The sequence below is a fragment of the Seriola aureovittata genome, chromosome 9 (genome assembly GCF_021018895.1).
Source record: "Seriola aureovittata isolate HTS-2021-v1 ecotype China chromosome 9, ASM2101889v1, whole genome shotgun sequence".
Classification (NCBI taxonomy): domain Eukaryota; kingdom Metazoa; phylum Chordata; class Actinopteri; order Carangiformes; family Carangidae; genus Seriola; species Seriola aureovittata.
In genome coordinates this window covers 10,748,145-10,775,534 of record NC_079372.1, presented here as the reverse complement: position 1 = coordinate 10,775,534, position 27,390 = coordinate 10,748,145, and the positions used below count along the sequence as shown (strand labels likewise).

At 39.6% G+C, this 27,390-nt stretch overlaps 1 protein-coding gene across 3 annotated transcripts; it reads right to left on the bottom strand.

The window, feature by feature from the left end:
* On the bottom strand, window positions 1–27,310 carry nup210 (nucleoporin 210). 3 transcript variants are annotated; one of them, XM_056385419.1, is made up of 41 exons: window positions 26,697–27,310; window positions 25,779–25,918; window positions 23,992–24,123; window positions 23,227–23,323; window positions 22,797–22,947; window positions 22,134–22,266; window positions 21,724–21,882; window positions 21,387–21,455; window positions 21,182–21,288; window positions 20,124–20,264; window positions 19,851–19,988; window positions 19,488–19,643; window positions 18,678–18,876; window positions 17,760–17,905; window positions 16,526–16,744; window positions 16,126–16,299; window positions 15,714–15,906; window positions 15,298–15,404; window positions 14,728–14,832; window positions 14,154–14,255; window positions 13,787–13,915; window positions 13,409–13,536; window positions 13,194–13,329; window positions 13,027–13,089; window positions 12,370–12,549; window positions 12,203–12,283; window positions 11,957–12,088; window positions 11,515–11,673; window positions 11,029–11,120; window positions 10,694–10,868; window positions 9,940–10,115; window positions 6,820–7,040; window positions 6,405–6,541; window positions 5,537–5,651; window positions 4,605–4,751; window positions 3,657–3,907; window positions 3,326–3,530; window positions 2,443–2,565; window positions 1,901–1,978; window positions 1,156–1,252; window positions 1–1,063 (listed from the first exon to the last, which is right to left on the bottom strand). In XM_056385419.1, exons 1-41 carry the CDS (start codon window positions 26,849–26,851, stop codon window positions 1,060–1,062), a joined length of 5,652 nt encoding a protein of 1,883 aa, XP_056241394.1. In that variant the 5' UTR covers window positions 26,852–27,310; the 3' UTR covers window positions 1–1,059. The 3 variants fall into 3 exon arrangements, with proteins under 3 accessions (XP_056241394.1, XP_056241392.1, XP_056241393.1); XM_056385417.1 differs by having other exon boundaries at window positions 1–1,252; XM_056385418.1 differs by having other exon boundaries at window positions 1–1,252; window positions 2,443–2,562.
* Window positions 27,311–27,390: the final 80 nt, after the last annotated feature.

Sequence of the window (27,390 nt, the reverse complement as noted above, 5' to 3'; positions counted from 1 at the left end):
TGGACGTAAAAAGTGAAAACTTTAATTAGCAAAGGCAGGAGCATATTCACACAAGCAAACAAACTCGTGTCTGTATTAAGTGCAGAAAGCTGTTCAGATATGATTGTAAGGCATGACTAAGAATCTTAAACACAAAAACACTGAATCCATTTATCGTCACGCACATTCCCGTCTTAGTAAAACTCACTGTCACTAGCTAACATAAATACCATTCCTCGTCAACATTTTTCTTCGAATACAAAAATATGTTATTTAAAATTAAGTCACACTCCTATGTCCCCAGCAACTCAACAGTGCTACAGTAACATGTTTCTGGAAATGTGGGAAGGTAAGAACAAACAGAGAATTGTTACATTTTCAGAAACAAGACCAGGTCACATTTGATTGATTTTGCAATGAAGCAACAGAGGCATAAAAACTGAATGATGGTTCACATTTCTTAAGTGTTTCACATTAATGAATTAGACAGGAGCTGCATGTGCTGTGGCTCAATGTAATGTTAAATAATCGGGAATTTAAATTATCCCAGAAATGCCCAAAACAGAAATAAACCAACCTTTTTGTCGTTCGGATTTTGCACATTTGAAGGGTTCATCACCTTTTGAGGAGGACGGGTTCAGTGGACAACCTTTTCACAAAATGTATAAGCTACAACATAATGAAAGACAGTTTCTGCTCAAAAAAATACAAGACTGGTTCATCCTGAGTTATTAAATTTCACATCCAATATGATGAGTAGCACACAAATACACGTTAAACACACAAAGCAACATTTTTTTTTTTTAAACACAAACTAGTGATTTGGTTTTCAAGCACTCTTTCTTCAAAAGATCTGTTAATAACAGAGTGGTCTTGTATAAAAACTATTTCCATGGCAAACCACAAAAGACATATATACTGTATATATAAACCTGTTTCCACACGCAAAAACGTACACACAAAGAAAATAGCTCTGTTATCGTCTTGCAGCTCTTAATTGCTATGCTGTTCTGAAAATGAAGTTTCTGTATCAACACGAAGACAATGGAACTGAGATTTTGCAGTCACATCCCACAGCATTCATCTGGAGGGACAGAGGCACATTCAGTATGTGTTAAGGGCCTGTGGTGTTCTACTTTACGAGAACAGAGACCAGACAGAGGGCTTCAGTCTGACCTGTAGTCTGGAGAATAGAGACGCAACCTGGGGCTGCCGTTTGGGTCGGTTCTGTGTATTGTGCGGTTGAAGGAATTCCCCACTGGAGAGTCTAAACCTGAAAAAAAGACAAAAATACAGCACTGGGTAAATAAAGAATCTACAGCAGAATAATTCTTACTTTATGGAAAGAAAATAAGTATAAACAAAAGATAAGTAGAGCAAATCAGCTTATGACAAATGTGGCAGAATTTAAAAAGGGAATGCAACTTGGTTCAAAAGTCACAATCAAACAGCCTAACTTGTATTGATAACACATATTAATGTCTGCCACACATGCTGTAGCAGACAGAGCCCAGGCATTGCAGCAGCTTCATTTGTGATAAATTGGAGATTTGGGGACGGATACAAGGCTTTTTTCTTGGTTTTACATCCAAATGACCTTTAATTTACAATGGGTGAGGAAGCATTAAAAAAAAAAAAAAAAAATTCTGTCTGCAAAATAATTGTCTTGGATTCTATCAAGAACCCTCTTCTTTTCGTTTCTAATTAATTCTCAGTGGAGCCTTACAGCCGAGTAGCATCACAGATTTAGGGATTACACAAACTTCTCTTTATTCATTAAAAGGTCAGTGAACTATTGAGCTCAAATATATAAAAACATGCACTGACATATAGCAGTTAATCTGCTTGGATGTACGCTTCATGTATGTCTTTATTTGCTTAATAGCGGTGGCAGGAAAGTGTCACAGTGACAGTGTCCTACCCGTGATGTGCGGTGGTGTCCTCTGGATGAAAGCAGGGTGATAAGTTTGCTCCCTTGGAGAGAACACTGTGTGGAGGACTGCAGAGAATAAAAAATACATTATGTCTAAAAATACCCTCACAACTTTAAGTGCTTCAAATCATTACCACCACTGATGGGACACAAACAGATTTTGCCAAGTTGTGATTGTGCTTAATTTTTAAATGAACTTGTCAGATTCCTTTAGTAACTGAGCCAGCACTTGCAATGTTGGAGACATTTTCAAATTAATAGAAAAGAAATTACAGCATTCGTTTAAGCTACCCTTATTACATTTAGAGAGAAAAATAAAAGTAAAAATAAAATACAAAAATAATGGACAAAAATAAAACAGCTCTGTTCACAAATGCCACACAAAACTAAGTCCATCAAATAAGGAATGAAATTATGAGGTTGAAAACAATTACTGGTAATCCAAACATTTACCAGTGAATAGATGTTACTCATTATCATACAAAATAATCCTGTTATTTAGCATTTCCAAAAGAAATGAGGTGACCCACCGATGATGATGATGGCTGTACCGGCCAGCAGGGCAAACAGGGTGAAGAACATCATCTGGTAGCTGTTTGCGAAGCTCTGCAGGGAGTGGTCCCCCTCCATGTTAACAACTGGAGCAGCAGCTGCTGAGACAGAGCGGCGGAGATAACAGGCTGTCAAAACCTCTCCAAAGTACTGAGAACATACAACACACTAACAAATATTAACTATGGCACAGAGGGATAATGATGCTTGTTACAATGGTACTGAAATCTGAATGGAAGGATGGTTTTTGAAAACCTGCCTTGTCAGTTTGTTTATTTCCTACAGATGACGAATACAGATCATTGAACAAAACTACACAACATTTAAATATTTAATCTGCAATCATTCTTTCCAATTGAAACATCTCAGTGTAAACTCAACAGGCTGTGACTTGTACTTCAGCAGATGCCCAGTGCATATCCTGTTGTCCTCAGTAAATTTGGCTATGATTATCTTTCCTACTGCAAAATTATGACTATGATAACCATTACAATAAACCATCTGAGAAGTAATGTGTGGAAAAACTGTGGATAAAGGTAAGGCTGTTGTGCTGACACTGTACAATGCACCTGCCTTACAGTAATGTTAGCTTATCATGCAGTAAGGCGGTGGAGGCAAAGCAACTGAAAGGAACACTGTAAAAATCTACAACTTATTTTTGGAGTAGGCTGCATGGGTTGCAAATTAATTACAACGAATTACATATAAGTTGTAATTTGTTCAAACTTGATTTTTGAAATGGTGACAGCCCTATTAACTTTCCTGACACATAAAAAAAAAAAAAAAAAAAAAACTCTTAATGCAAAATGACTGTGGCTTGAGGCACAGTGACTTGTCATTTGCACTGAGAGGATATCTGACCTTGCATTGCAGCGCTGACATCAGCTACATGAATCAAAGTGACTGGGATGAGGAGACTCTGGCCGGAGGAAGTGCTGCTTATAGAAATAGAAGCAGAAACTGCTGCCTGAGGGTCCATGGCACCGACGGTATACTTTGAGAAACTGGGAAAGCCATGATGTACCTCCTTCTCTTGGACAGCAATGTTGGGAGAAGTAGACACCACCTAAAGACACAGAAAATTAAATGCTAACTTTTTTCTCTCCCTCCCCCCCTTTCATTAACAAGGGTCATAAACTGTAAACATTTAACAATGCCATAGTTTACAAGAGAAACAAAGTTGTTGTCTGACCTCCATGTTGGTCAGGGCGGCAGTGGGGCCGTAGATTGTGAGCTCAGCTGATGGATGCAGGTTTGAAAGCAGCAGTTCAGTCTTGTCGGAGTAGAGGCCTGGCTCTATGGGCAGCCTGGCACTGACCTGATCCCCAGAGAATGTACTGCCCTCCAGGCCTGCTTTCACAAGCAGGTTGGTCATGGACATGCTGAGCACACGGGTCTGTTGGTCAGACATTGGCTGCAAGGTCACGGAACATGTGTAGAGGCCTGGAGCGAGGATCGAAAGAGACAGAAATGTAGTACAACATAAATTATTGATGTGTGCCTTTGGGTCAAGAAATGACGCTGGATGTCACAGTGTCTCAAAAAAGGTGCAAGATGCATACAAGGAATATACATAGTATTCCCACTCCCATTTGTTAGGGAGGGGCATTGCTCCCATTAGGACCTCAGTGCAACTCAGCTGAATGGTTATAGCCTTGTACATACACAGTGGATCCCCTCAGACATAAGCAAACAACTGAGGTGAAGTCCCAAACCGCAAACACAATTAGACCAGTGCTTTCAAGCAATAGGGAACCTCCTCAGTTCAATATGTCACCTGGACACCTTTTATAGTCACTGCTAAATTCATTCCATGGGCAATGCAGGTATTGATTATGCCCTTGTAAACAGCATTTTCCTGCCCCTCGTGCAGAGAATACACATAAACACTGTGTCTAAGTTAGGTCAAAACATAATTTTATTTTGGAAAACAAAATGCTTCTAAAAAAAGGTAGAAAATGGTACGAGTGTCAAAGTATGAACAGATAAGAGAGGAAAGAGAAAAGGAGCATTCAGTTGATGTTAAACCACTAGGTTCAATACAATCCATGGTCTAAAGGTAAAGAGGAGAGCCCCAACGCCACAACCATGGTTCATCACCACAGGTGTGATCTCTGGTCTCAAGTCATCTCAGGCTTACCAATGCTGGCGTCGAAGCTGATGTGTGTTTTGATGACATCAGTAGCAGGGAAGTCAATAGCATCACTGGTGAAGCTGGGCTGGCAGCTGACCGAGGTTTCTGGATGCAGATGAGGAATAGCTTCAGTCTGGGCAGAGGAGCAGGTTCCTGCAGGGTAAAGCACATTGGAATAAGACATACAAAACCTTTGTGCTCCATCACACACAGTCATTAAATCGAGAAAAATTGATGTCAATATTAATCACTCTGATTTTTGTTTATATAGAGTTTTGAAAGAATAGTTACAACAAAAGTACATTTTTTGGAAATATGCTGGTTTAGATAGATAAGAAGATACCGCCTTATATCTGAGTAAAATATACTCCCACAGCCAGCTGATGGATAGCTTAGCTTAGCACAAAGACTGGAAACTGGGGGGACAACTAGTCTGCTTTATCCTAAGGTAACAAAATCCTCCCACAGCACCTCCCACAAAGGTTAATCAATACCTTATATGTACTTAGTTAAATTTGTGCAAAAATCACAGTGTAAAAAAGACAATTTCCAGATTACGTGCCAGACTATTTTCTAGTTCTGTGCAGGTGCCAGGAAGCCAAAAGATACTCCAGAAGTTACAAGTCACAGTCAAGAAATAATTGTGCATATATCAACTATAATAAAGACAGCAAAATATTGATTTCACACTTTTTTTTTTTTTTTTTTTTACAGATTAAATAAAACAAGATATAATGTGTTAATTAGTGATCTTTGGAGGTGTGGTCGGCTAAGAGAAGCTAACAGGCTGCTGGCTCCAGCTTCATATTTACTCTACAGACATGACAGGTATTAATCTCATTCTCCAATTCTCAATGGGAAGTGAATAACAGTGTTTCAAAAAAATGTTGAGCTAATCCCTTAATTGCTGCTTAACTATAACTGAGTCAGTTCCGTACCAATGAGGTTTGTTCCTCTATCTCTGGTTGTGAGTAGGACCTTTGTCTCCTTGCCGTTCCTGACTGGTGCAGCCTGTGCCATAGCTGCCGTTCTTGTAGCTGCTTCCACTATTACCTACAGAACCAGAGAGAGACAGGGAGCAGCCAATAAATCCAAAGAAGATTCAGTTGTGTGCTTGGAATAATCATATTATTATTTACATCCACAACTAATTGTTTTCATCAATCATGTTAGGCTGTCAGTTAAACAAACTAATTAAAACACAGTTGAGTGTTTCAATATAACATTACTGCTACCTCTATCACTGTCTCCTCTCACACTGATAAAGAAGAAAAAAAAAAACACATCTTCTTTCAGTTCATCTTGTTATAATGCTTATGAGCTTTCTGTTTAAGATAAAATACCCTGCAGTATATCTCATCAATCATCAAGCTCACAAGCAGGAAGGCACATGACTGGATAGAGTACGGTGACACTCCACGCACCACCACGTATGAGACTCTCCACAGTGGTAATGTCACGTATACATGAGGCATAAAAATGGTACTGAAAGGCCATGATGGATACAATATACACCTGTTGTACTCTCACTCTCGTTATGATATATTGCTGAAGGATTGATACAGTGTGATGCACTGGCAGTAGAAGATTAAAAGCTCTGGAGAATAGAGATGTCGAGAGTAGAAATAAAAGAGAGAAGAGACGTGAGCTGCTTGCATAATTACAGCACTCAGAACTTGCTTCTTGAAGCTCATTCATCACAGCAATGACTAAAAGAAAAAAAACATATATACTATGGTACACATTATGCTTCATCACAGTCTGTCAGATAGTTAAGATTGTACTTTCTACCTAAAGATGACATACCTCTCTGTACGTTTTCAAAACACCAGGTATTTCGTAGTACACAGTAACTGTCCCAGAGTCTCTGGCTACAGCTGCACCACTTTTAGGATCCACCTGAAGAACACCATTAGCTGAGGAACTCCAAGTACCATGAGCACCTGCAGAGAAGGCAGGATAATGTCCAGCTTTAAAAACCGCTTGTAAAATGAAATAGTATTGATGAAGTATTCCAATGGACTTGAGATGAATGGCACTCTATTCTTAAAAGGGAATTGAATAAAAAGCAGAGCAAGAAAGTTGGTGATGTAGAGGAACACAAAGGCAGCTAATACATAACTAGACTGTCATCATTACAGAGCCAAATCAAAAGCCAACATTTTATTAAATCCAAGATTTTTTTGCTTGATTTTGCTTAAATAACATGTGAACCTCTCACCGTCTGGGCTGTTTAAATGGGCAGCGAAGCAAACTACATCTCCCACCACCAGTCTGTGGGCCTCATGTGGATAGATAGCATGCTCAACAGGAACTGGGACATAGTCTGCGACTCCCATGTTTTCACTGTCCCACACTGCAATAAGGGTGAGGCCTACATTGACCGTCCGCACCGTCAGAGTGTGGTTACCAGGACCAGCCCCCACCTGCACCAGGTCATCTCTGCAGGACGGAACAGAGGTACAGGTTTTATGTTATGGATATATTTTCTATCATTAATAAAACAAATCATAATTGATTTGTAAGTGCTACCACCAAACAGAACTTTTGACTCTAAACCTCTGATATCAATGTACCAGAATGTTATTTTATTCATCATTTCTTTTAGAAATTCCTTTTATTTTGTGAAATGGAAATAGAGTATAAGCAATAAATAAAAAAAGAGATTAAGTATAGTGAAAAATTGGTGTTCTAAAACTATTTGTTAATCTTGACCCATGAAACTCTCACAAAGATACATTATAAATTATGTTTGGTGCATTTTGTAAAACTCTCTCCACTTGTTGTCCGTCTACCTCTACACTGACTGTCAAATACAAGCAAAGATTAAAAAATAAATAAAAAAATAAATCTAAATTCTAAGAAAACAAGATCTTTTGACCTAAATTAATTAAACTAAACCACAAACAACATGCACTCATCACAGACTTTATCAGAAACACCAAACTAATATTAGATAGTTCCTCCCTTTGCTCTCAAAACAGCCTCAGTTCTTTGAAGAGATTTTGCTCCATGTTGATATGACTGCATCACATCATTTCTCATCATCACATCACACTCGCGCTGCCAACCTCCGACCTCAGATCTGGTGACTGAGGAGGCCACTGAAGCACACTGAACTGATACCATTTTGAGACTTTTGCTTTGTGACAAGGTGCGTTAGCATGCTGGAAGTTACCATTAGAAGATGATAAATTGTGGCTATAAAGGGATGAAGATGACCAGCAACAATACTCAGACTGTGACATTAAAATCATGATTGATAAGTATCAAGGGGCCAAAAGTGCCAAGAAAACATTCTCCACATCAGTACACCACAACCACCAGCCTGGACTGGCCTGGAAAGTTGGGTCCATGGATTCATACTGCTGACACCAAATTCTGACCCTACCACCTGCTGCCTCAGTTGAAGTCCAGATTCAACAGACCAAGCAACGCTTTTCCAGCCTTCTACTGTCCAGTTTTGGTGAGCATGTGCACAGTGCAGCCTCAGATTTCTGTTCTTGGCTGATTGGAGTGGAACCTAATGTGGTCTTCTGATGTTGTAGCTCATCTGCCTCAAAGTTCAACGTGTTGTGCTGAGATGCTTTTCTGCTTGCCACAGTTGAAAAGAGTGGTTACCTGAGTTACCGTAGCCTTTCCATCAGCTCCAACCAGTCTGGATATTCTCCTCTGACCTATCTGGTGCTTACTGAATGTTTGTTTTTCACACTATTCACATTGTTTTCCCCACTCTGATGTTTGATGAGCAACATTAACTGAAGGTCCTGTATCTGATTTTATGCATGCATTATATAGGCATATAGGTGTTCCTAATAAGTGGCTTGGTAAGAATAAACACATCAAAAACACCTGGTAGATCTGTATCATTTTGGGATTAGCGGGTTATTCATTAATACAATTATTCATTAACAAAAGGTCAAACATTTGCAATATGAAGTTATTGTAACTAAGTTTAAAGAGGAAAGACCACGTCCTGCTTAAATCAAATTTCTCACTCTTCACTGCAACACTCCACATCCCATCATTGATCCCCATTTGACTGTCTGTTCATCCCCTTCTGCTCCTCATTCACCCCGCTCATCTTACCTGTCATTCTAATGAACTCATTTGTTATCATAAATGCCACCATCTTTGTTACTGAAGACCTTGGTAAACTGAATTGGGCCAATACTAAATGTGCTTAAATTAACCACACATTCAAGAGGTTTTTTAAAAAACAACACTTCATATGCTATAATGTTTTATTTCCCACTGCAACAGTCCAATGTCCAACTGTATTCATCTTTTCCCCCTGAAAAAATTGTTTTCACCTTCATCTCCAAGCATCCGTTCTGAACAAATGGTTCTGAACAAAGTGCTCCCACCACAGATATCAGTAAAATCCAACTGCCTCCTTGGAGACATAGGATCTAATTGCAGTCCAACCCTCTTAGTCCCAAGACTATTGGCCTTTTACTACTCTGATTTTGATACTTTTGCCCTAAAATTGTCTGTCAGCTCCTGGAGAACAAGGTAATAGAATCAATTTATTGTGCAGACAGATGAGGGAGTCCCTCATCGGGAGTGCAGCTCCTCCCTGCCCAACACTCCCATTATTTTAGCTCACTCACTCACGTGGAAACTAATACATCTGAAATGAGGAACAGCCCAATAAATTAATGTTGTGAACTCCACGTAGAGGCCGCCACTAAATCCTGCCATGACCTCAAGTACTCTGGCTACACTGTGCAAATAATAATGCTCACAGTCTGAACAAAAAGTTGTTTGATGTATCACAGCACTGGCTGTATACAAGAATGGAATTTTTTTTTCTTTTTCCAGTGTTATTGGTATACCTTGCATGGATCAATATCATAAAAATACAACATGAAAAATACATGCAAATTAAATTGTAAAAATGGATATTGTGTCAAGAATCAATGTTTGGCATTTTTACGCCGAGAACAGTGTTAGATTCCGACTGAAACACATTTTCTGTTCAGCTGGGAGAGGGTGAGTAGTTTGTGGGTTGACACGACTTGTCTGGCAGAATCTGAAATAGTGGGAGACATTAGGTCACGCTAGACTGAATGAGGTTGCACGAATGGACCACTCAAAAGAAAGGCCGCGGTACTCTCTCTCTATATATAGCCCAGAACAGCAGGATAACAGCTTTTCAACCTTGGGGTACTATGAAGGAGGCAAAACATATCCTCTTCTCACCTTTGTTTATCTGGACGTCATACTTCACTCATGATGTCACACAGAATGTGCGAATGAGTGCATGAATTATATCAATGAACGCATCTCGTAAAACATAATGAGAAGTGTTAAAGAACCTATAGGTTGTGTGGCTGACCTGTTTGTGGAAAACGTTAGGTGAGAGTTGGAGCTGTGTAGGACCTCTCCAGTGCTGGCATGAAAGTGGACAGTGAAGGTGAGGACTATGCCCAAGGGGAAGGCTTTCAGACTCTCTCTGGTGTGTGTGTGGAGAACTGGACTGGTACTGTAGCGCACATAGGACACAGGCACCACCTGAGAAATGAAAGGAGGAGTCAGGGTCACACTCTGTAACTGCAGGGACAAGGTCAGCTGCCATTTCCAGGGTCAATACTAATCCACTAAGAATAAGCCTGGAGCAGATATAACAACCAAACAGCTCAGCTGACAGATGGTTACTGTTTGATATATTACTATTTTAGAGAGATGTTACATAAAAATCTAGGACAGCAGAATATTCCTAATGTATTCTTGCTTGGGCCAAACAGATGGATAAAACAGTGCTTTCTGTAGATTAACAATTTTTTTTATAAAAACCAAGCCTTTTCTATACAAAAATAAAAAATGCTAGATGTACAGTACACAAGGATGCTCTGTATATTTAAAGAAGTTGCTTGAACTACCATTCTCTGAACAGCTCCCCTTTGGGAAGCACCGTTTTTTTGCTCTGCAGTGCATATTGTAATGACAAACTACTCTATCGTAATTTAGTGTTAAACCGAATGACCTACCTGAGATGGACTGAGATGGATTTCACTTTCAATATCCATCAGATACTGCTTTTAAAAGAAAAAAATCTAAAACACGTTTCATGCAGCCGCTCTCAAACTGACCTTCACAGCAAGGATGAGAGTTTGATTGACACCAAAGGTCTCTTGTGAGGTGATCAGCAGAGAGGAGATGCCAGTGAGAGAGCCAGAGAAGAGAAAGCCCTTATCATCCACTTGAGCGATAACAACCTGGTCGGGAAAATCCAGCATCCGATAAGAGAGTGCGCCCACACCATCCCTATTGGACAAAGAAGAACACAATCACATCAGGTGTCTCTGACTGATGTACATGTTCCTGTCATTTTGCATTGTGCAACAAAAGATGCTAAAGGAATCCACATATGCTGTGCACATGCTGTTAGAAGAGACAGAAACCACCGTGCAGGCACTTAACTCACCTGTTAGTTTGGAGTTTGAGGGCTGAGTTTGGAGCCATCAGTAACTCCCCCGCCTCTACTTCAGGGTTAAGCATGTGCAGCTTGTCATAGACCTTGATCAAAGCGAAATGTTGAAACTCCAATTATGAGAGGACTTTAATCATTCTTTGATGTTTAGGCACTAGTGACATGTCATAGTTTAATGCAGTTTGAGGCTGGATGCATTCAGCTCCAACTAATCTGCAGTCTTATCACTTCATGAAGTTAACAACTCCAGATATTCCAAAGCTCAGCAACTTCAGCACTCTGCTGCCTTAAATGTCAGATTTCACTAGTATGAAGAAGCAGCAGGGGAGCATGGTCATTATAAGCACAGAAGTCCATAAAATTGGTCTTTATAAAATATGTGCATATAGAGTGTTTATAATACTGGTGCTCAGGACACAAAGATACAGTGTTTACTTCAGTGTTTTTCAGGCGTATCTACAGGGAGTTTCAGTGCTGTACCTGGATCTGGATCTCATCTTTGAGCTCCTGAAGGTTCCCAAATAGCTGTCCAGTCTCAGGGCTAGTAACTCTCAACACCACCTTCAGCCCTGTCCGCCCTCTTGTTCTTCCAGTCACCATCATGCCAAAGTTGTGCTCTGACTGGAGCTCCACGTTCGCCTGAAGGAGACAGGCACCATTATGAGAACGGCAAAAATAGCAGCAGCAAATCAAATAAAAAGGCAAGAGTGATGAGGAAGCAGGGACAAGGCAGAGGCTGACAAGGAACCAGAGACAAGGCAGATGCTGGTTTTTAATCATACTGTAATGCAGAGACAGCACATCTTAAGTCAATCTGATAAAAGGATCGAAGGGACAACAGGGGCCAAAAATAGGAATGGTTCAGTGACAGAAACTGTATGTGATGTCGAATACAAGAGCAAAAACCCAGAGTGCAGGGTACCTCAGTGTGTCTTGACTGGACATCCACGATGTCTCTCTTGGTGGTTGACCAGTGGAAGGTTAGCCCAGGTAAAGCATTGCCGAAGGAGAAGGGTGTTTGACTATTAGTCAGACCCATCACATATACAGGCATCTAGAAAAGGGAACAAGCTTAATATCAAGGCAATCAGCGAGTACAATACTACCCGTAGAGAGTACTGAATTATTTTCTTCTGTAACTCTTCTACAAAAAATAAATAAATCATACCTGTGCTCCTGTCTTCATTCTTGTAATAGGTGCTCTGATTCGAATGGCTGTCAAAAACACAACCTCAACTTCTACTTGATCCTGAGAAAACAAGAGAATAAGCTTCTCATCTGTAATATATAAGTGAGCCACACACTTGTCCACATCACCAATATACAAACACTTACCTGAGAAACAACAACTAGCTTCCCGGTTTCAGCATCAACTGCTTGGACCAGTCCAGTCACAGTAACATTACCAATGGCAATACCCCTGACGTGGCCCATGCCGTTAACAGACGCTATCTCCTCATCGGAAATAGAGAAAAGGATATTGGACTGCGGCTGAGGGCCTCCCTCAGATGTGATCTATAAATGACAGGAGGAATGAGAAGGGGAGGGATGGTTTCAAAAAGAGAAAAACAGGAAAAAATGAGAATCATTCTCACATTAGAGACAGTGACAGTTTAGTCAATTGCATTCATCAATGCAGGAGTCTGATAAATCGCTGAAAGCTAGTATGCTTTATGTATTAAACTACTCTACTAGATTAGGAAAATGGAGATCCAACACAAATAACATGCAGTGCAGTGTGCTTTAATGTTCAGCAATTAGGATTCTTCTTGGATAGATGGTAAATGTTTTCTAATCAGAGCACGAGTAGAACCAAACGAAAGGCAAGCTGGATGTTTGAACCAGGAGCAATTAGGCAAACAACACCTTCCAGAAAAGTCCTGGCACAGTGCTCTTTTAGAAGATAAACTGACGCCCAGATGAACTTGTCTGGCAAGATGAACTGAGGCCAGCTGTTTCCAGACAGAGCCCAGGCATCAGGATTAGACATACCTGCATCATTGCTCCAATTAAAAGAGTCATTTTTCTTGGGATGAGTTTGAATGGAGGAAATACCTAGAAATAAAAAAAAAAGAAAAAAAAGAAAAAAAAGTTAAAATATTTGCACCTATGCAGTCAAACTTTGAACTAACGTTACAAAAATTCAAACAAAATTATACCTCAATTTGCTGAGGTGGGGATGAAATTTTTCTCCCATTTTTATCCACAACAACAGCGGACAGAGTGGTCTGACCAATTGAAACACCTTTCACCAGGAAAACAGCTGTGTCATTTTCTGTGGACTCTGCTAATGGTCTGCAAAAAAAAAAATAGACACTTACATGAATCCTTGCAAGTTCTTAAATCTAGCTTCTTTTTTTAATCTCTTACTTACTTTAGAGAGACTAGTGCAGAAGCTGCCTTGAGTTTTAGATTCATGAATTGGAAATAGCTGGCTGGGAAGGGCTTCTTGTTATCATCCAAGACTCTGACATAAGCTCTCACAGATTTGCCAATCTCCACCTGTAATCAAGATGAATGACATCCATCATTAGAAAAATAATTATTTTGGTTCACAGGTAGTTCAAACCTAATGACACTAATTCCAGACAGGCTAGCCTTCATGAAACTTGGGAAGGAAAGTGAGAAAAGAGAACAACCGTATTTAGTGTTCAGACATCATTGAGGCATTTCAAGAATGTGTGGTACTGACAATGGGGATCGCCTAGTCAATTAACACCGGGACCCTCCAAGATAAGGGATGAAAACTGACCTTGTCAACCACTCTCACATAAACCTCCAGGATGTCAGAAACATGTACTGTGGCTTCGGCAGGGGCTGGAAATGCCAGACACAGGTCATGAACCATCACCTTCACCAGCCCTGGGTGGACAGGAGAGACCTGGGCACACACAGAGAATCAAAGTGATATTTTCATTAGAAAAAAAAAAAAAAAAAATCCCAATTCTCTGCATTCACTGAAGCAATTTTGAGCATTGGTGTACTTGAATCCATTAACCAGCCAAAATAAAACAATCATTAGGTTTCTTGGAAATAATACACAATATTGCTCAGCATCACAATTGTTTATTCTGCAGAAATAATTCTTCACAAATCACAGTCTAGATGTTATTTCTTACCTGTGTTGTTCCTTGGGCCTCCTGGAAAACCACGTCTGCTATCCCTTTCACACTGGTATTGACAAAATAGTGTCCTGAACCCTCTCGTAGGGCCAGGTTCACCTACGACACAACATACATCAATGCATTGTGAGAGAACTGAAAATGATTACGTGTCTAAAATGATTCCATATTGCCTGTGTTTTTGTCGCCTTGCACCTGACATCAAAGGAGACCTCTGCCCACACTCTTAAATCCTCTTACACAGGTCACTAGCTGTTATTTAACCCCAACACCTGCCAAACATTGCCCCTGTATCACATAGGATTAGAAGAGGGAGGCCCACTGAGCAAAGTTTCCACTTTGTCTAGTGCAATAGTTATTAACATTTAAATTCATTCAGTTGTTGCCAGTGTGATGAAATTAATCTCCACTGTTTGATCTGCAGCAGAGAAGATTAAATAATTTCATCTATGATTAATTATCAAAAACTAATAATACTATATAGTAAAACAAGCCATGGGAAGCCAAGAGGTGGTGCTCACAACGCATGACATGTGTGTGAGGCCCCAACACTGATAAATCTGTCTCTTACCCGCACATCTGGGTGGTTGTATATGGTCACTGTGTCAGGAGAGATTTTCACATCTTCAACCAACAGGAGCTCCAGAGTAGCTGAGACAGGGGTCAAGGGGTCATACTGTCCAAAAGTGGAAGAAGAGTTGAAACAGAATTATTGCTATGGTTACATATGTAAATATTATACAAACAGACAATACAGTGTGCTGGTAATGCTCAATTATGAAGGGCAAACAGAGTATGAATAAGGAATAAGGAATTTGAAGCTGGGACAGATCAAAAGAACAACAGAAATGCAATACATGTAATTACAAGTTAAAAGTCTAGTGGAAATCTTCCAATGTTGGATGTTTGTCTGGTCAAAAATAACCTGACCTGATAAATATTTGACAGGGAGTGAAGGCATATTTAACTTTTATTTAATCATGTAATCTCATGAGCCCACCATCTCTTTGTAAGGGAGCCCTTATTGCAAGAACAACATTGATATTTTGAAAAATGTTTTATTCAGCTGCTTCTGCTTTTTAAGAGGAAGTGAAAAACCTTTTGACATCCCTTCATGGTTGAGCTGTTGGTTTTCACTTACTGGACTGGGAACCTTGGCTGCTGCTAGATGTGAAACCTGGTAACCGAGAGCAGTCACTGTAATGGCAGCGATGCCTGTCTGATGGTGCACAAGAACTGTCTGACGTCCTGCCACAGAAACAAAAACAAACACAATCAATGATTACATCAACACCAATCCAAACGTTTTGTCATCACTTATCTATAGAAACAAACAGGAAGAAATAAAAATGTATTCCCAATGACAGGTGAATCATAATGATAATATAATCATAATAATAATATAATTCCCCATCTGCCACCACTGTCTCAGAATTAAAGCCTGTTTACCCATTACTTTCTGAACAAAAGAGTGACGTTAAGCCGACAACCCACTGTCTCTTTAAAGCAAAACAAAATGCAAACCGAATAGGTTTAAGCAGATTGGGTATGTTTTACCGTGAAGTTTCATCTGTTTGTTGCCGTCCTCGAACAGTTGCAGCTCCATAGCCATAGTGGGTTCAATACTGGCCAGTGACACCTTCGTCGATTCCCACAACATGCTCAGAGAGCTGAAGTTGTCAAACTTTCTTCCTTGTTGATCAAAAGCAGCCAAGTCCAAAATGGGGTTGCGGTAATTTGAAACAGGTACCTAGAGAAACAGATTGTTTATATGATGGATTCATTTTGAAAACGTTTTACTTCTATTATGGAAAAATATCATTAATCATTAATATCATTTAGATAAATCTACTTTTTAATAACCATAATCTGTTAATATTTTCTCTTGTAGGGTGTAGGTATCGCTTTTCTCCCAAAACAACAAACACAGCTAAACACAGCTTGTTGACTTGTTACATCACATACACACCACTTGTTTGTTCTGCTGCAGCAGCGGGCAACTCAGGTCCAGTTGTGGGCTCGTATATACTGGGACTAGGGTGAGGCGAGACGGAGGAGCACATACAAACTTGACCACTGCAGGCTCCACAACAGGAAAAGGATTGGTTACACTGGCCTTGTTCCCCACCATCACCTCCAGCACCTGAATAACATAATGACAACTCAGTTGAAAGCTGATGGCAAAAGCATTACACTAATACAGCAAGGACAATCCCGTACACAGTGGGTATAACTATAACTATAGGTAGATTATAAGGCTAGAATTTAATTTTTTTTAAGAAAAAAAAAAGTTACGAAATCTAAACATACAATTCTTTATTTGGTGCATGAATTGTAAATAGAAACAATATGATTTCAGTAGATCTCACCTGCTCTCCCAGGGCCCTGCAGGTTGCTCTGACCCAGTGCTGGTTGTAGTTGTGAGATGAGGGACTAGTCAGAGTTAGTGTCACACTGGCCTCATCCTCAGCGCTCAAGTTGCAGAAGAACCTTGAGGGCTCTAAAACCCATGGCCGTGGCCCGCCCTCAAACAACATGTCTTTAGATGATCCCAGAGTCACCACAGCCACAGAGACAGGATCAATAGCCTGCCAAGTAACAGCATTTTTATATATGTTATAACAGGACATTTCAGGAATAAATGCTTTTAAAAACCAAAATGTAATAACAGTAAATATGCAAAAGCAAAACAGATATTTCACTTAAAAAAAATGAAAGCACATATTAATTTATATAAGCTTGGTTATTCTAGTGTAAAGAGGAACTTAACTGGGGAAATATGCTGAAATACACAGTATTACACAGCAAAGAAACAAAACTGGGTCAACCTTTAGCTGCCAGGGCACAACATGTGAAGAAACATCACAAAAATGTCTAACATTTTGAAGAATACTTCTCAATCCCATGATAAAAAAAAAAAAAACACAAAGTCTAAAAAGTGGCATCAAACAGCTTTTTTCTCTGTGTTTAATCTGAATGTAATATGCAGGAAAACCACAGCTACTGTTATCTGTGGATCAGGAAAGACTAAATGTTTCATGATAGATTGGGTCACCTCAACATCATACATATCATTCTGTCAAATTCAGATCCACAACAGCTGAAGTCAATTTCAGCCATGTGCAATACCATCACCCAGGCATAGAAAACAAATCAGTGGAGCAAGTGTATAATGCATTATTAAAATGCATAGAGCGCAGAGGAAACCCAGGAGGAGAAAATTTCAACACTCGCTGATCATCGCATTTCTGCTTTGACTCTAAGGAGAAACTGTGTGGGTGAATTGTGAGATTGTGTGCATGAGTGAGTTTGCTTCCTTAGAAGACAAAAGCTAACTGGTGCTTTGAAATGAGATGAAAGAATAAAAGAAATGACAACAAAGACTTCATGTAAAGTTCAACATTATTACACCTTGCAGTTGCCCCATAGCATTAAAAATATGTGAGGTAGATTATTAAATCCACAAAAGGAAATGAGCAGTTGGACTTTAATTTTTGAGGCCCTGAGAAAGTATCCATTATGTGCAAAAGAGGTCAAAAATGATAAGCCTCAAAGTTCATGCTAATCAACAAGATTCTGGAAGGACGAGACCTTTGGACTCACACGAAGAGGAAGATAGGCAGCGATGGTGATCTTGGCACTGAGGTGAACGTTGCCGTGGGTGTAGCTGACAGTAAGCGTGGTATAACCGGGCGCGAGGGCCTTGGCTCTCACTCCACTGCAGTGGTCCTGGCCTGGAGCCAACCTCCCTGCATCAGGAGGAGGAATAGAGGAAGCCAAAGAGTAAGAGAGAAAGTGAAATGACAATGTACAAATAACCACGGAGACATACTAATGTCTCTTCCCGTCTTAAACCACATTGGAGAACAGAGAGGTCTTACTATTTGTCCCAGCTCACTCTAATGATAAATAATACAAGATTCCAAAATGAAAAACTGTGGATCTTGCTAACAGATGAACTTTCAAAGAGATACACTTTGTAAAGACAATCCATCCAAATCCAAAGCCATAAATAATTAAAAATGCTTCAGTGTTAGAGGATTGTGCACAAACTGTTTGTCAAGCAGAAATCACACACTACTATTTCTTTAATTCTTCCTCCTTAATGTGAAACTGCTTTAGAGAGTGCACATCTTTGAGTAATGACTGTAATAAATTAGGTTTTTATTACAGTTACTACAGCAACAATCAACACTGAACACAAGATGTGCCCCTCCCACACAGGACTGAATACACAATAAGACTACACACATTATAATGAGCATCATAACTGGCCTCCTCATATAAAACAGCATCACTCCAGCATTGCTAAATAAACCTAAATATTTTCTCATATGTCTCAGGTTCAACCAACGATGGCCAGGAGTCGTTATCAGTGATAACTCTGACCGACTAACTGTCACTAAACAAACACAGTATGTGATGATAGCTGACCAGCTGCTACATATGAGAACATTGTGTTATTATTTCCATGAAAATTTGTTGCATTACATCTGACCTGGTCAGATCACCCAGGCTCACCATCTAGCAGTTGGAATACACCGTGGCTCTCTTCCTCAACCTGCAGGTCAAAGTGGGAGCAGTCGCTCAACATAACCCGCTCTTTCTCCGCTTCCTCCAGCAGGCCGAAAATCCTGAGAGGCAGATCCAGAACCAGACCCACCTTAGCCTCTACTGGGCAAGGAGCAAAGTCCATGGCAACGGGCTCAACAACATACACCTGAGGGAAAAGAGGTTCATAACAGCTTTAAGGAGTGTAAGATTCAGGACTGGGAATGACAGTAAAATGGGAAGATTTGAGCTATAATAATGTAATATAGTTTTGATATATAAGTAGTGGCTACTTTGGGAACAAAAATGATGAGCATCTCTCAAGTGTCCCAAGTAATCTTCCCCACCAATGTTTGGTGACAGGCACACCAGACTTAATGAAAATGCATGAACATTTTGTTTCAAATCTAAAATAATTCTCTATACCACTAAATACTGAGCCTAAACATCCATTCTGCTTCTTTGGAATTGTGTGGGTGTAGTTTTATCAGATTTGATTGATAGCGGCCTGGCAACCTCACAACTGTTATTACAACCGTTCTGTCTGTTAAACAGCAGAGACTGAAATACCTTGTGCAAAATAACCATATCTGTGTATTCAAGTGGGACCCCATCACTCTGTTAACATATATACTGGTAGTATATTGTGTTTTAGCCTATACAATAAACTAAAGTCTTAATCTACTAGTATGCTTTTGTTAAATTTTTGTAAATTATTATCTTAAACTACTTCCATATTAATATTTGACAGGTGTGTTGGTGTCTTCCATGTCAACTTACCTTCATTTGGCCAAAGTGTAGTGGGTTGCGTAGATCATGAGCATAAACTATACTGACGCCAATGTCACTGACAGTTGTCATCACTCCTTTCACCGTCACTGTGGCAACAGCTGTATTGGAGGAAGACCAGCTAAAATTTCCACTCCCTCCCATCGCCTGTCACAAACACCAGAGAAGAGTTGTCTTTCATTTTTGATTTTTGAGTGTTAAAATGACAAAAATCTTAATTTAGACTCATAAAAAGAAGACTAGTTGCTAAAAACACTATCATACAGAAGGACTCATGCTCAACACTTCTGTCCTATGAAAGATTAAAAGCCATTCAAGCACAGAGTTTCTCACGTGCTGAAAAGGAATAATTACCTTTATTGTGTACTGATAAGCTCCAACTTTGGGCTGCCATGGAAATGTGAGAATACTCGGACTAAGAACTATGGGGTTGTAGATTTCCACATCCTGTTCATTGTGGACTGGGTTGGCGAGTGCATGGACCCTTCCACTCTGAAACAGAACAGAGGCCACAGGAAATGATCAAGCTCTCTCTACTGAAGTGGGAGAAATGGGCAGAAGGTTAATGCAATAATTATGCTCCAAATGAAATACAGACTGATGGATTAAAGTTCCAATTAAACTCACTTCATCCACAACAGCCTTTAGGGTAGCATCAATGAGAGTCAGGCCTTCTTTGAGCGTTTTGACACGATGATATGATCCATTCAGAGAAGACTCCAGGAGTTCAAAGTACTCCGCAGGAAAATCAGTGCCGATACGAACATTCTGCAAAATCAAATTAACCCACACACAGAGTTTCAAACTTTCACAGCCAGTAGATTTCTTTTTTATGCATCAAGATTTTGATTTCATATTTTCAAACTGGTGACAAATCAGTGGTTTGAAATGTTGGTTAATAAAACTCTTAGGGCAGTGCAGGAAAATCCTATTCAAATTACTGGAATGAGACCCATTGTCTACGCAATGCCGCTAATAACACTGAACAAATAAGCAGCGCCAATGAAAAAAGTGTTTGTGAGAAAACCAAGCAAGGAAAACAAATTAGACAGCTTCTATAACTTCAGCAGAGGCTGTTTCCTGTTCTTATGAAATGTGAAATTTGATTTTATTGATAGCTAGAACAACCCACTGCTGGTCACAGGGCTAATCCAGTGAAATTTTTTAGCAACAGACATAGACATTCACACAGATACACAATTAACTTCTTTTTTGTAAATTAAAGATGGAGTAAGTGATTCTAGTCGACTGTACTTTTTTGGTGATGCAGGAACATCTACTGGTTCTCCACAACATAATTGCTTTGTCAAGGAGAGATAGCCGAGGAACAGAAGAACAAAAACTGAAAAATAAGCGGTATGATCAAGCAAGGGTGAGGAGCTGCACAGTCTAGGACTAGGAAAAAAAATTCAGCCCTGGACTTGTCTGCTGGGACTGGCCCGCACCGCGAATGACATGCACACACTGAGGGCAAGTACAGAGACTAACGGGGCTGGTAAAAACTTTATGGATGTTTTGACAGTCCACCAACTCAATGTGCATCCATGAATTTGGGGGGCAGAGCCTCTGAAGGAGCACTAACGTGAGGGGTGTATTTTCTTTCCTCTTGAGTTCAAATACCAACAGCTTTCTCTAGCATCCCTTACTCCACGTTTAACTTAGTGATTTCACTGAAGTGCACTTACATCAGAGAGGTAAATTTTGTTGCCGGATTTATCAAATACTTCGATGAAGACATCATATACTCTGCCTGTTTCGAGCACCCAGCTGTCTCCTGGATAAATTTTAAAACCTAAACAAATTAAAAGAGAGAGAAGTTAGCCAACTCTTATCTACTGACACTACGAATTACTTCTCATTAAGTTTTCAATGGTAGAGCGAGAAACACACCTAGGTAGCCTGGTTCAACCACATATAGAGTGCTGTTGGGTAGACGAGACACTCCTTGCATTCGAAGGCCTAAATGGAAGCTACTAAGGAAAATTAAATCAGGCACATTCATGGATAAAGACCAATTTTTTTTTTTTTTTTTTTTTTAAAACCAAATTCACAATACAACTAGTATTTTAGTCGGAGTCTCTGCTCACAGACAAAAACCAAGAGTTAGCGTTAAATCACTGCAGTTAATAAACACAAATTAGCAGATATATATTTTCAGCTTAAGATATCACAGCAAACTGCATTACACTGCCATTATAATAACAATTGTGATTTATCAGAAGGATACTCTTATGATCCAGCACCACGTTGATATGTCCAAGCTGAACTCCTGTAACTGTTGAGATGCTTTGATCCAGACTGGCCACAGCAACATCTGGGTTTGCATTAGGGCCAACCACACTGTTCTGAAGGTGCAGCTCATACTGATCACACGGCATAGACAGCTCTGGACAAACACAACACAAACACAAATTAACTTAAGAGGTGGCATTTCTGCACTACACAGAGCTTTGAAACTGGAACGGAAACAGAGCAGCTGCTCCGCTCGTCAAAGTGAGTGGCATCAATGACTTAACCAACATTTTTGCTTCATACTTCGATGTCGTCAACCGATTCTTAGGCTGTGACCTTGCTAAATACCGTTTCATAAATAGTACAATATCTAAAGTAAATGTGAAATGATCTGCAGAGTCAGACCTGTGATCGTGCCCTGTCTTATCTTCAGGACTTTGTATTTGATGGAAGTTCCCGCCAACAAGTAGACATCATGTGCAGGACTCAGCAGGATGTTCTCTAAAATCAGCAGTCTCACCTCCGCAGCACCCACATCCTGTGGTATGGATACCATAGTTACAGAACAACACAGCTTCAGCTACCCACCTTAACAAACCAGAATAAACTGGTTGGAGTATTTTCAGATTAATGATATAAATCAAACCAACAAATTTAAACTGCATATGGCCATTGGTTATTTTCTGAGTATTTTATATAATTACTTAAAATAACTTTTCTTTCTTCTTACTTTGATACTAGCTTGTCTGGATGATTACAAAGATATAAGGTTTGCCTGATGAAAAGAAATGTGAGCTACAAATTCCTTGAAAAGAAAGAAATACAACTCAACTGCCACTGCTGCTTTGGCAGGAAGGAGCCATTAATATTATGCAGTCTTTAGCTATTTTTAGTCTGAATCTGAGCAGATAAGTGATCACAATTAGGGCACAGTTAACCAGAACTTATTCTCATCTTCTGATTTCTTTTTTTTCTATTATAAATTGACCAGACAACCCTTGTAATAGTTCAACTTTGGGGTTGTGTCAACAGCCAAGAAACACGTTTTTGTACAACCTTACAGCTTACCTTATATAATGACTCTTGTATTTTGGCCTTCAGCTTAGCATGCCCTGTTTTCAGTCCTGACACCAAAATAATATCGCCCTGTTTCCCAACACGCTCCATTTCAGATATGTACCCAGGGGGCGTGTATGTGGACTCAGAGAATTTAAGCACCCTTGAGGAGAGAAAAGAGACAGATTAGAAAATACGTTAGAAACTGAACTCGGTATGGGCACTTGCATCTGCCCTCAAGAATGATTCATTTTCAGAGGAAGAGGAAACAAGAAGTTAAATACAGTCAGCACACTACTTTGGTAAAACAACAAGTGTTAGGTTAGGTTAGCATATCAGTGTCAGTTGACAAATGTATAGTTACCCTTTGATTTGCTGTAAGATTTTCTAATAAACCGGACTGTGCAGTAGAGTTTGAATGCTGTAACACAGGGAATCTTACCGTAATGAATTGTAAGAGTCAGAGAATCCGTTCACATCTACGTCTTTCATTAAGGTCCAATCAAACACTAGACCTGCAAGGGTGCTGAAGGTGTTTCCTGCAATATAAAAAGACCAGAATGAGAATTGCTTTTACCTTAAGCAAGGAACCTTAAATATAAGTATAAAAATTATTATGTGAGGCATAATGAGGAACAGAGCATATTTGCATACACCTTCCAACTTGCTACGAGGCTGAGATCACTATGGTATGCTTGAGTGTATAATGGATGGTGAGAACAATTTCTGAAAGCTCCTGGCAATCGAATTAGCGAAAACAAAACCAATAGGCATTTCATTACAGGATGCATGCTGTCCTTTTGCAATCTACTCCATCTAAGGAATCTAAAATGCACTTTTAGGCCAAAGCAAACAAAAACAAAGCACCCGGCCCTGGAGCCTTCATCAGAAAGAATCAGGGTGTAGCTACAGCTCATTAAACTAAGTGTGTCTGCCCTAAATGGAACCAGTCGAACAGAACAAACACAGCCACCTCACAGTTGCAGCCTGAGGGGGAAGAAATGCTGCCTAGAGCCAGCTCAGTCATTACACTGAGAAGTCTTTAAAGCAGCAAATAAACAATAAAATGTGGACTCCTTGCTATAGGAGAATGGAGTAATATTGCAATTGCTGATGTAAATTACTCATAAAAGTCTTAAGGGAATGTTTAACACCAACAGACTATAAGAAGAATCATTTTATCCTGTGATAAGACAGTATATGACACCTTCAGAGTCCAGTGCATGAATTTTGAGTGCCAGTGGCGAGTCCTCAAGATGTAGCTCTCTGGTTGTCGACACTATCTGGATCTCACTGATGATGTCGACAATAGCATCACAGCGCAGTACCTGTCCCGTAACTGCAAATGGAAGAGAGGACAAAACATCATATAAACAATAAATACTGGACTACAATACTGCATTTCACCTCGTATGTAAAAGCTCACATAACAAAGTCTGATATTGTAATGGAACAGAAACTATAAAAAGACAGGGCAGTGATGCTTGCTGAGGCACAAAGCATAGAAATCTATCTCCTGAAGCACTTTATCATGAGTGTATGGAAATGGCAATGGAGACTGAAAGCTCTAAAGTTTCCTCTGCGCCTGGCAGAGCGTACTGTTATCAACTGAGTCAAATGTTGTGGCTTACCTTGTCTGCTAAATGGGGTGTTGTTACAGATTATATCAGATTATGGTTGGGTAAACCTAAAACAGCTGGAGAAAGTTAGGCCTCATTCTAAATCAGTGACTGAGGTGTGAACAGAACCATTTTTCTATTTGAAAGAGACATTTGAGATGTAGGTGGAAGGGCCAGTGTGTCTTATTTTCCTGATTACAAAGCAAATGCTCAGTCAACCATGACAGGCCACCAGTGTCACAGGCAGCAGATCACATGGAGCATAGAGCAACACATCTGTGCAAGAGAATGACAATTTGCATGGTCCTGGCCATTTTATTAGCTACTCTGACGGGAACAGAGCATATCTTTACATTCTGAACATATGTCTATGTCACCTGCATTTTGAATCAAGACCATGTGAATAGCTAACAGTGCACATTTGAGGGTTTGCATTCTTTCAGGAGATTATTTTCCAGGAGATTCTGATGACATATGATTGATAAAATCTGACATTTCACACAGGATACTACTGTACACCATATATACTTATATTTTGTTGTGTGGCTGCAACTACTACTGGCTTTTAGAACACATTATTTATATTTTCTTTTAATGTAAAATCAGAAAGCTGAGGAATAAAAAAAATACACTTAACGAGCCAGGCCTATGTATTGCTGCTGAGAATGCTTCCTAATTCTGGAGTGGCAGAACAACAGTATTATAGTATTATATAGTTTACTATTAAATATACACGATTTTCCCATATTATTGAACATTAAAAATGTGACCTTAAAAAAGTTCAGTGAATCTGACATTGCATATAAAATGCGCCAGTGGAGGTGCTGGCAACTGCAAGATGAACTTGCAGTTGGAAAAAATAAATCACACCGTCATCCTGTAAAATTATGATATCAAACATGCGCACAAAGGCTGAAGTGAAAACCGAGCCAGCAGCAGCATTTTAAACCTGCCAACAGCCGCTGAACAACTTAAGCAAGTTCCCTTATCTAATTATATAATGTATGTATGTATGTGACCAGGGGGCTCAATGGAATTAAGAAATTCATAAATCATTTTGCATCATAATCTAACAAAGTTAGTTGTACAAATATTCTCCTATACTTTTTGGACCTTATCTGCTGCTGAACACAACCCTATTATGTTCAGTTGAAGTTGATCCTCAGCAACAGAAAAACAAACAAACATAAAAATAATTTCCAAGAACAAAACTGTTTCAAGGTCAATTAACTTTCTTTGTTTTGCTTTTTTCACCATTTAAAAAACTAGTCCACAATATTTCAGGTTTCATTTCCTTATTCACATATAGGAACAGTTGTTGAATGAGCTACTTGTGTTTATTAACTGTTGATTCATATAGCATCACTGTACTTACCAACATCTTCGGCCAGAATGATGCTGGTCAGCCTGGAGGGATGGGTGGAGAGGGCCTGGAGAACAGCTTTCCTGGAGCAGCCTTTGCCGCTCACTTCATCTACAGTCTGGATGCTTGCTACCTCTGGTCTAGTGGAAGACCTGGAAGAACATGACCAGAATAAACAGATCATGAACATACAGTAATGTACAGTTGGGAAGCCATAAAGTTCTTCATTTGACTCAAAAACAAAGCAGTTTGCCCTCGCTTTCATCATTGAAAGATTTCAGGTGGAATAACATTTTCATATTTGGGGTTGAGCTGCAAATTTACTGCAAACTTTAAATACACAATATAAACATACAAAAATAAAAAATACATTGGAGTAACAAATAAATAACTGTAAAACTCAACAGAAAGGACAGAGGCACATACATATGAAGCAAAAATCAAATAAAGCATTGTGGAAAAAGAAGCTATAGGAGTCAAGCAGTTCTATGGATGGATTATCTTTAAGCAAATTAACAGGTGGGTAAGGAATCTATTCCTGCTGAGAAAGGAGGGATATTAAGCATGACCTTTCAGTACTCTTATGTAGAAACAATTTTACCATTCAAACAAAAAAATCACTATGGTCGCAGATCATCCAAGGTTTTATCACAGCTAAAGAACAGATAATAAGTTTCTTTACAGCTATAAACATTGAGAAAGGGGTTTCTTTTACTTTGGTGGAAATGCAGCATAATGCCTCTACCAGCAAATATTATCAATGTGTAACCTAGCGGTTTTGTTTGCCCCGCACATTAACCATGAGCTGACTTGCAGACAGTACAGTGCCGTAAAGACATGTGGCCTGACAAGCCCCATGCAATATGACACTCCTACTCACAGCATGCAGTTTTATGAGCGGACCTCGGGCTTCATGTGTTTTCCACTCACCATCTATAGCAGCCTTCAGTAGTTTCCAATGTGAAGTTGATTCTTGTACTTCTGGCAAGTGGTAGCAGCACTTTTGGGATATTTAGTTTCGAGCTACTGTAAACCTGAGTAATAGTTATCAATAATAGCAACACTGATAATTTAAAAGAAATCATTTTCGCCTCATGAAATTGCAGAGATTTAATGGCAGCGAAACTAACGGCCAAATGAATGAACGCCGAGTTGCTGTGCTAGCTAAACTTCCTCCGTCCCATTAAGTTAGCTACTTGTGCATTAGTTTTGAAGTTGCAGCTTTGGGAGGGGCGTTTAGGTGAGCTAACATCTTTACTAAAGCTATTTCTCGACTCAAGCACGTTGTCTTCCTGTGTCAGTAGTTGACGGAGAGCAGCCACATGACAACAGTTACAATGTCGTCTGGTCCTCTTATTCAGGTCCTTCGCTTTGTTTGTCCTCGAAGATGCTTTCAAACGCACAACGACAATTAGTTTGAAATCTCCCGTTTTAAATTATCACATAAGGTTGGCGAGCGACAGGTTAAAATAAGCATGTTTTGCGCAAATACCCGCCATTAACGATAATTGGACTTCCAGTGTGCATGCCGGGAGTAAGGAAACGTCATAGACGCGGGTGCATCGGGGAGGTATGACGCTCTTTCTTAAAGGCACAATTTGTTTTTTTACAACTGTCGAAAATT

What these genes read in the sequence shown, in the direction of transcription:
- nup210 (XM_056385417.1), bottom strand. Translation starts at nt 26,851, where the DNA reads ATGATTTCTTTTAAATTATCAGTGTTGCTATTATTGATAACTATTACT. An exon ending in TAAAGGCTGTTGTGGATGAA is followed by an intron (nt 19,989 to 20,123) that starts GTGAGTTTAATT and finishes GTTCTGTTTCAG; the next exon opens with AGTGGAAGGGTCCATGCACT. An exon ending in AGGCCCAAGGAACAACACAG is followed by an intron (nt 13,916 to 14,153) that starts GTAAGAAATAAC and finishes GTGTGTGCCCAG; the next exon opens with GTCTCTCCTGTCCACCCAGG.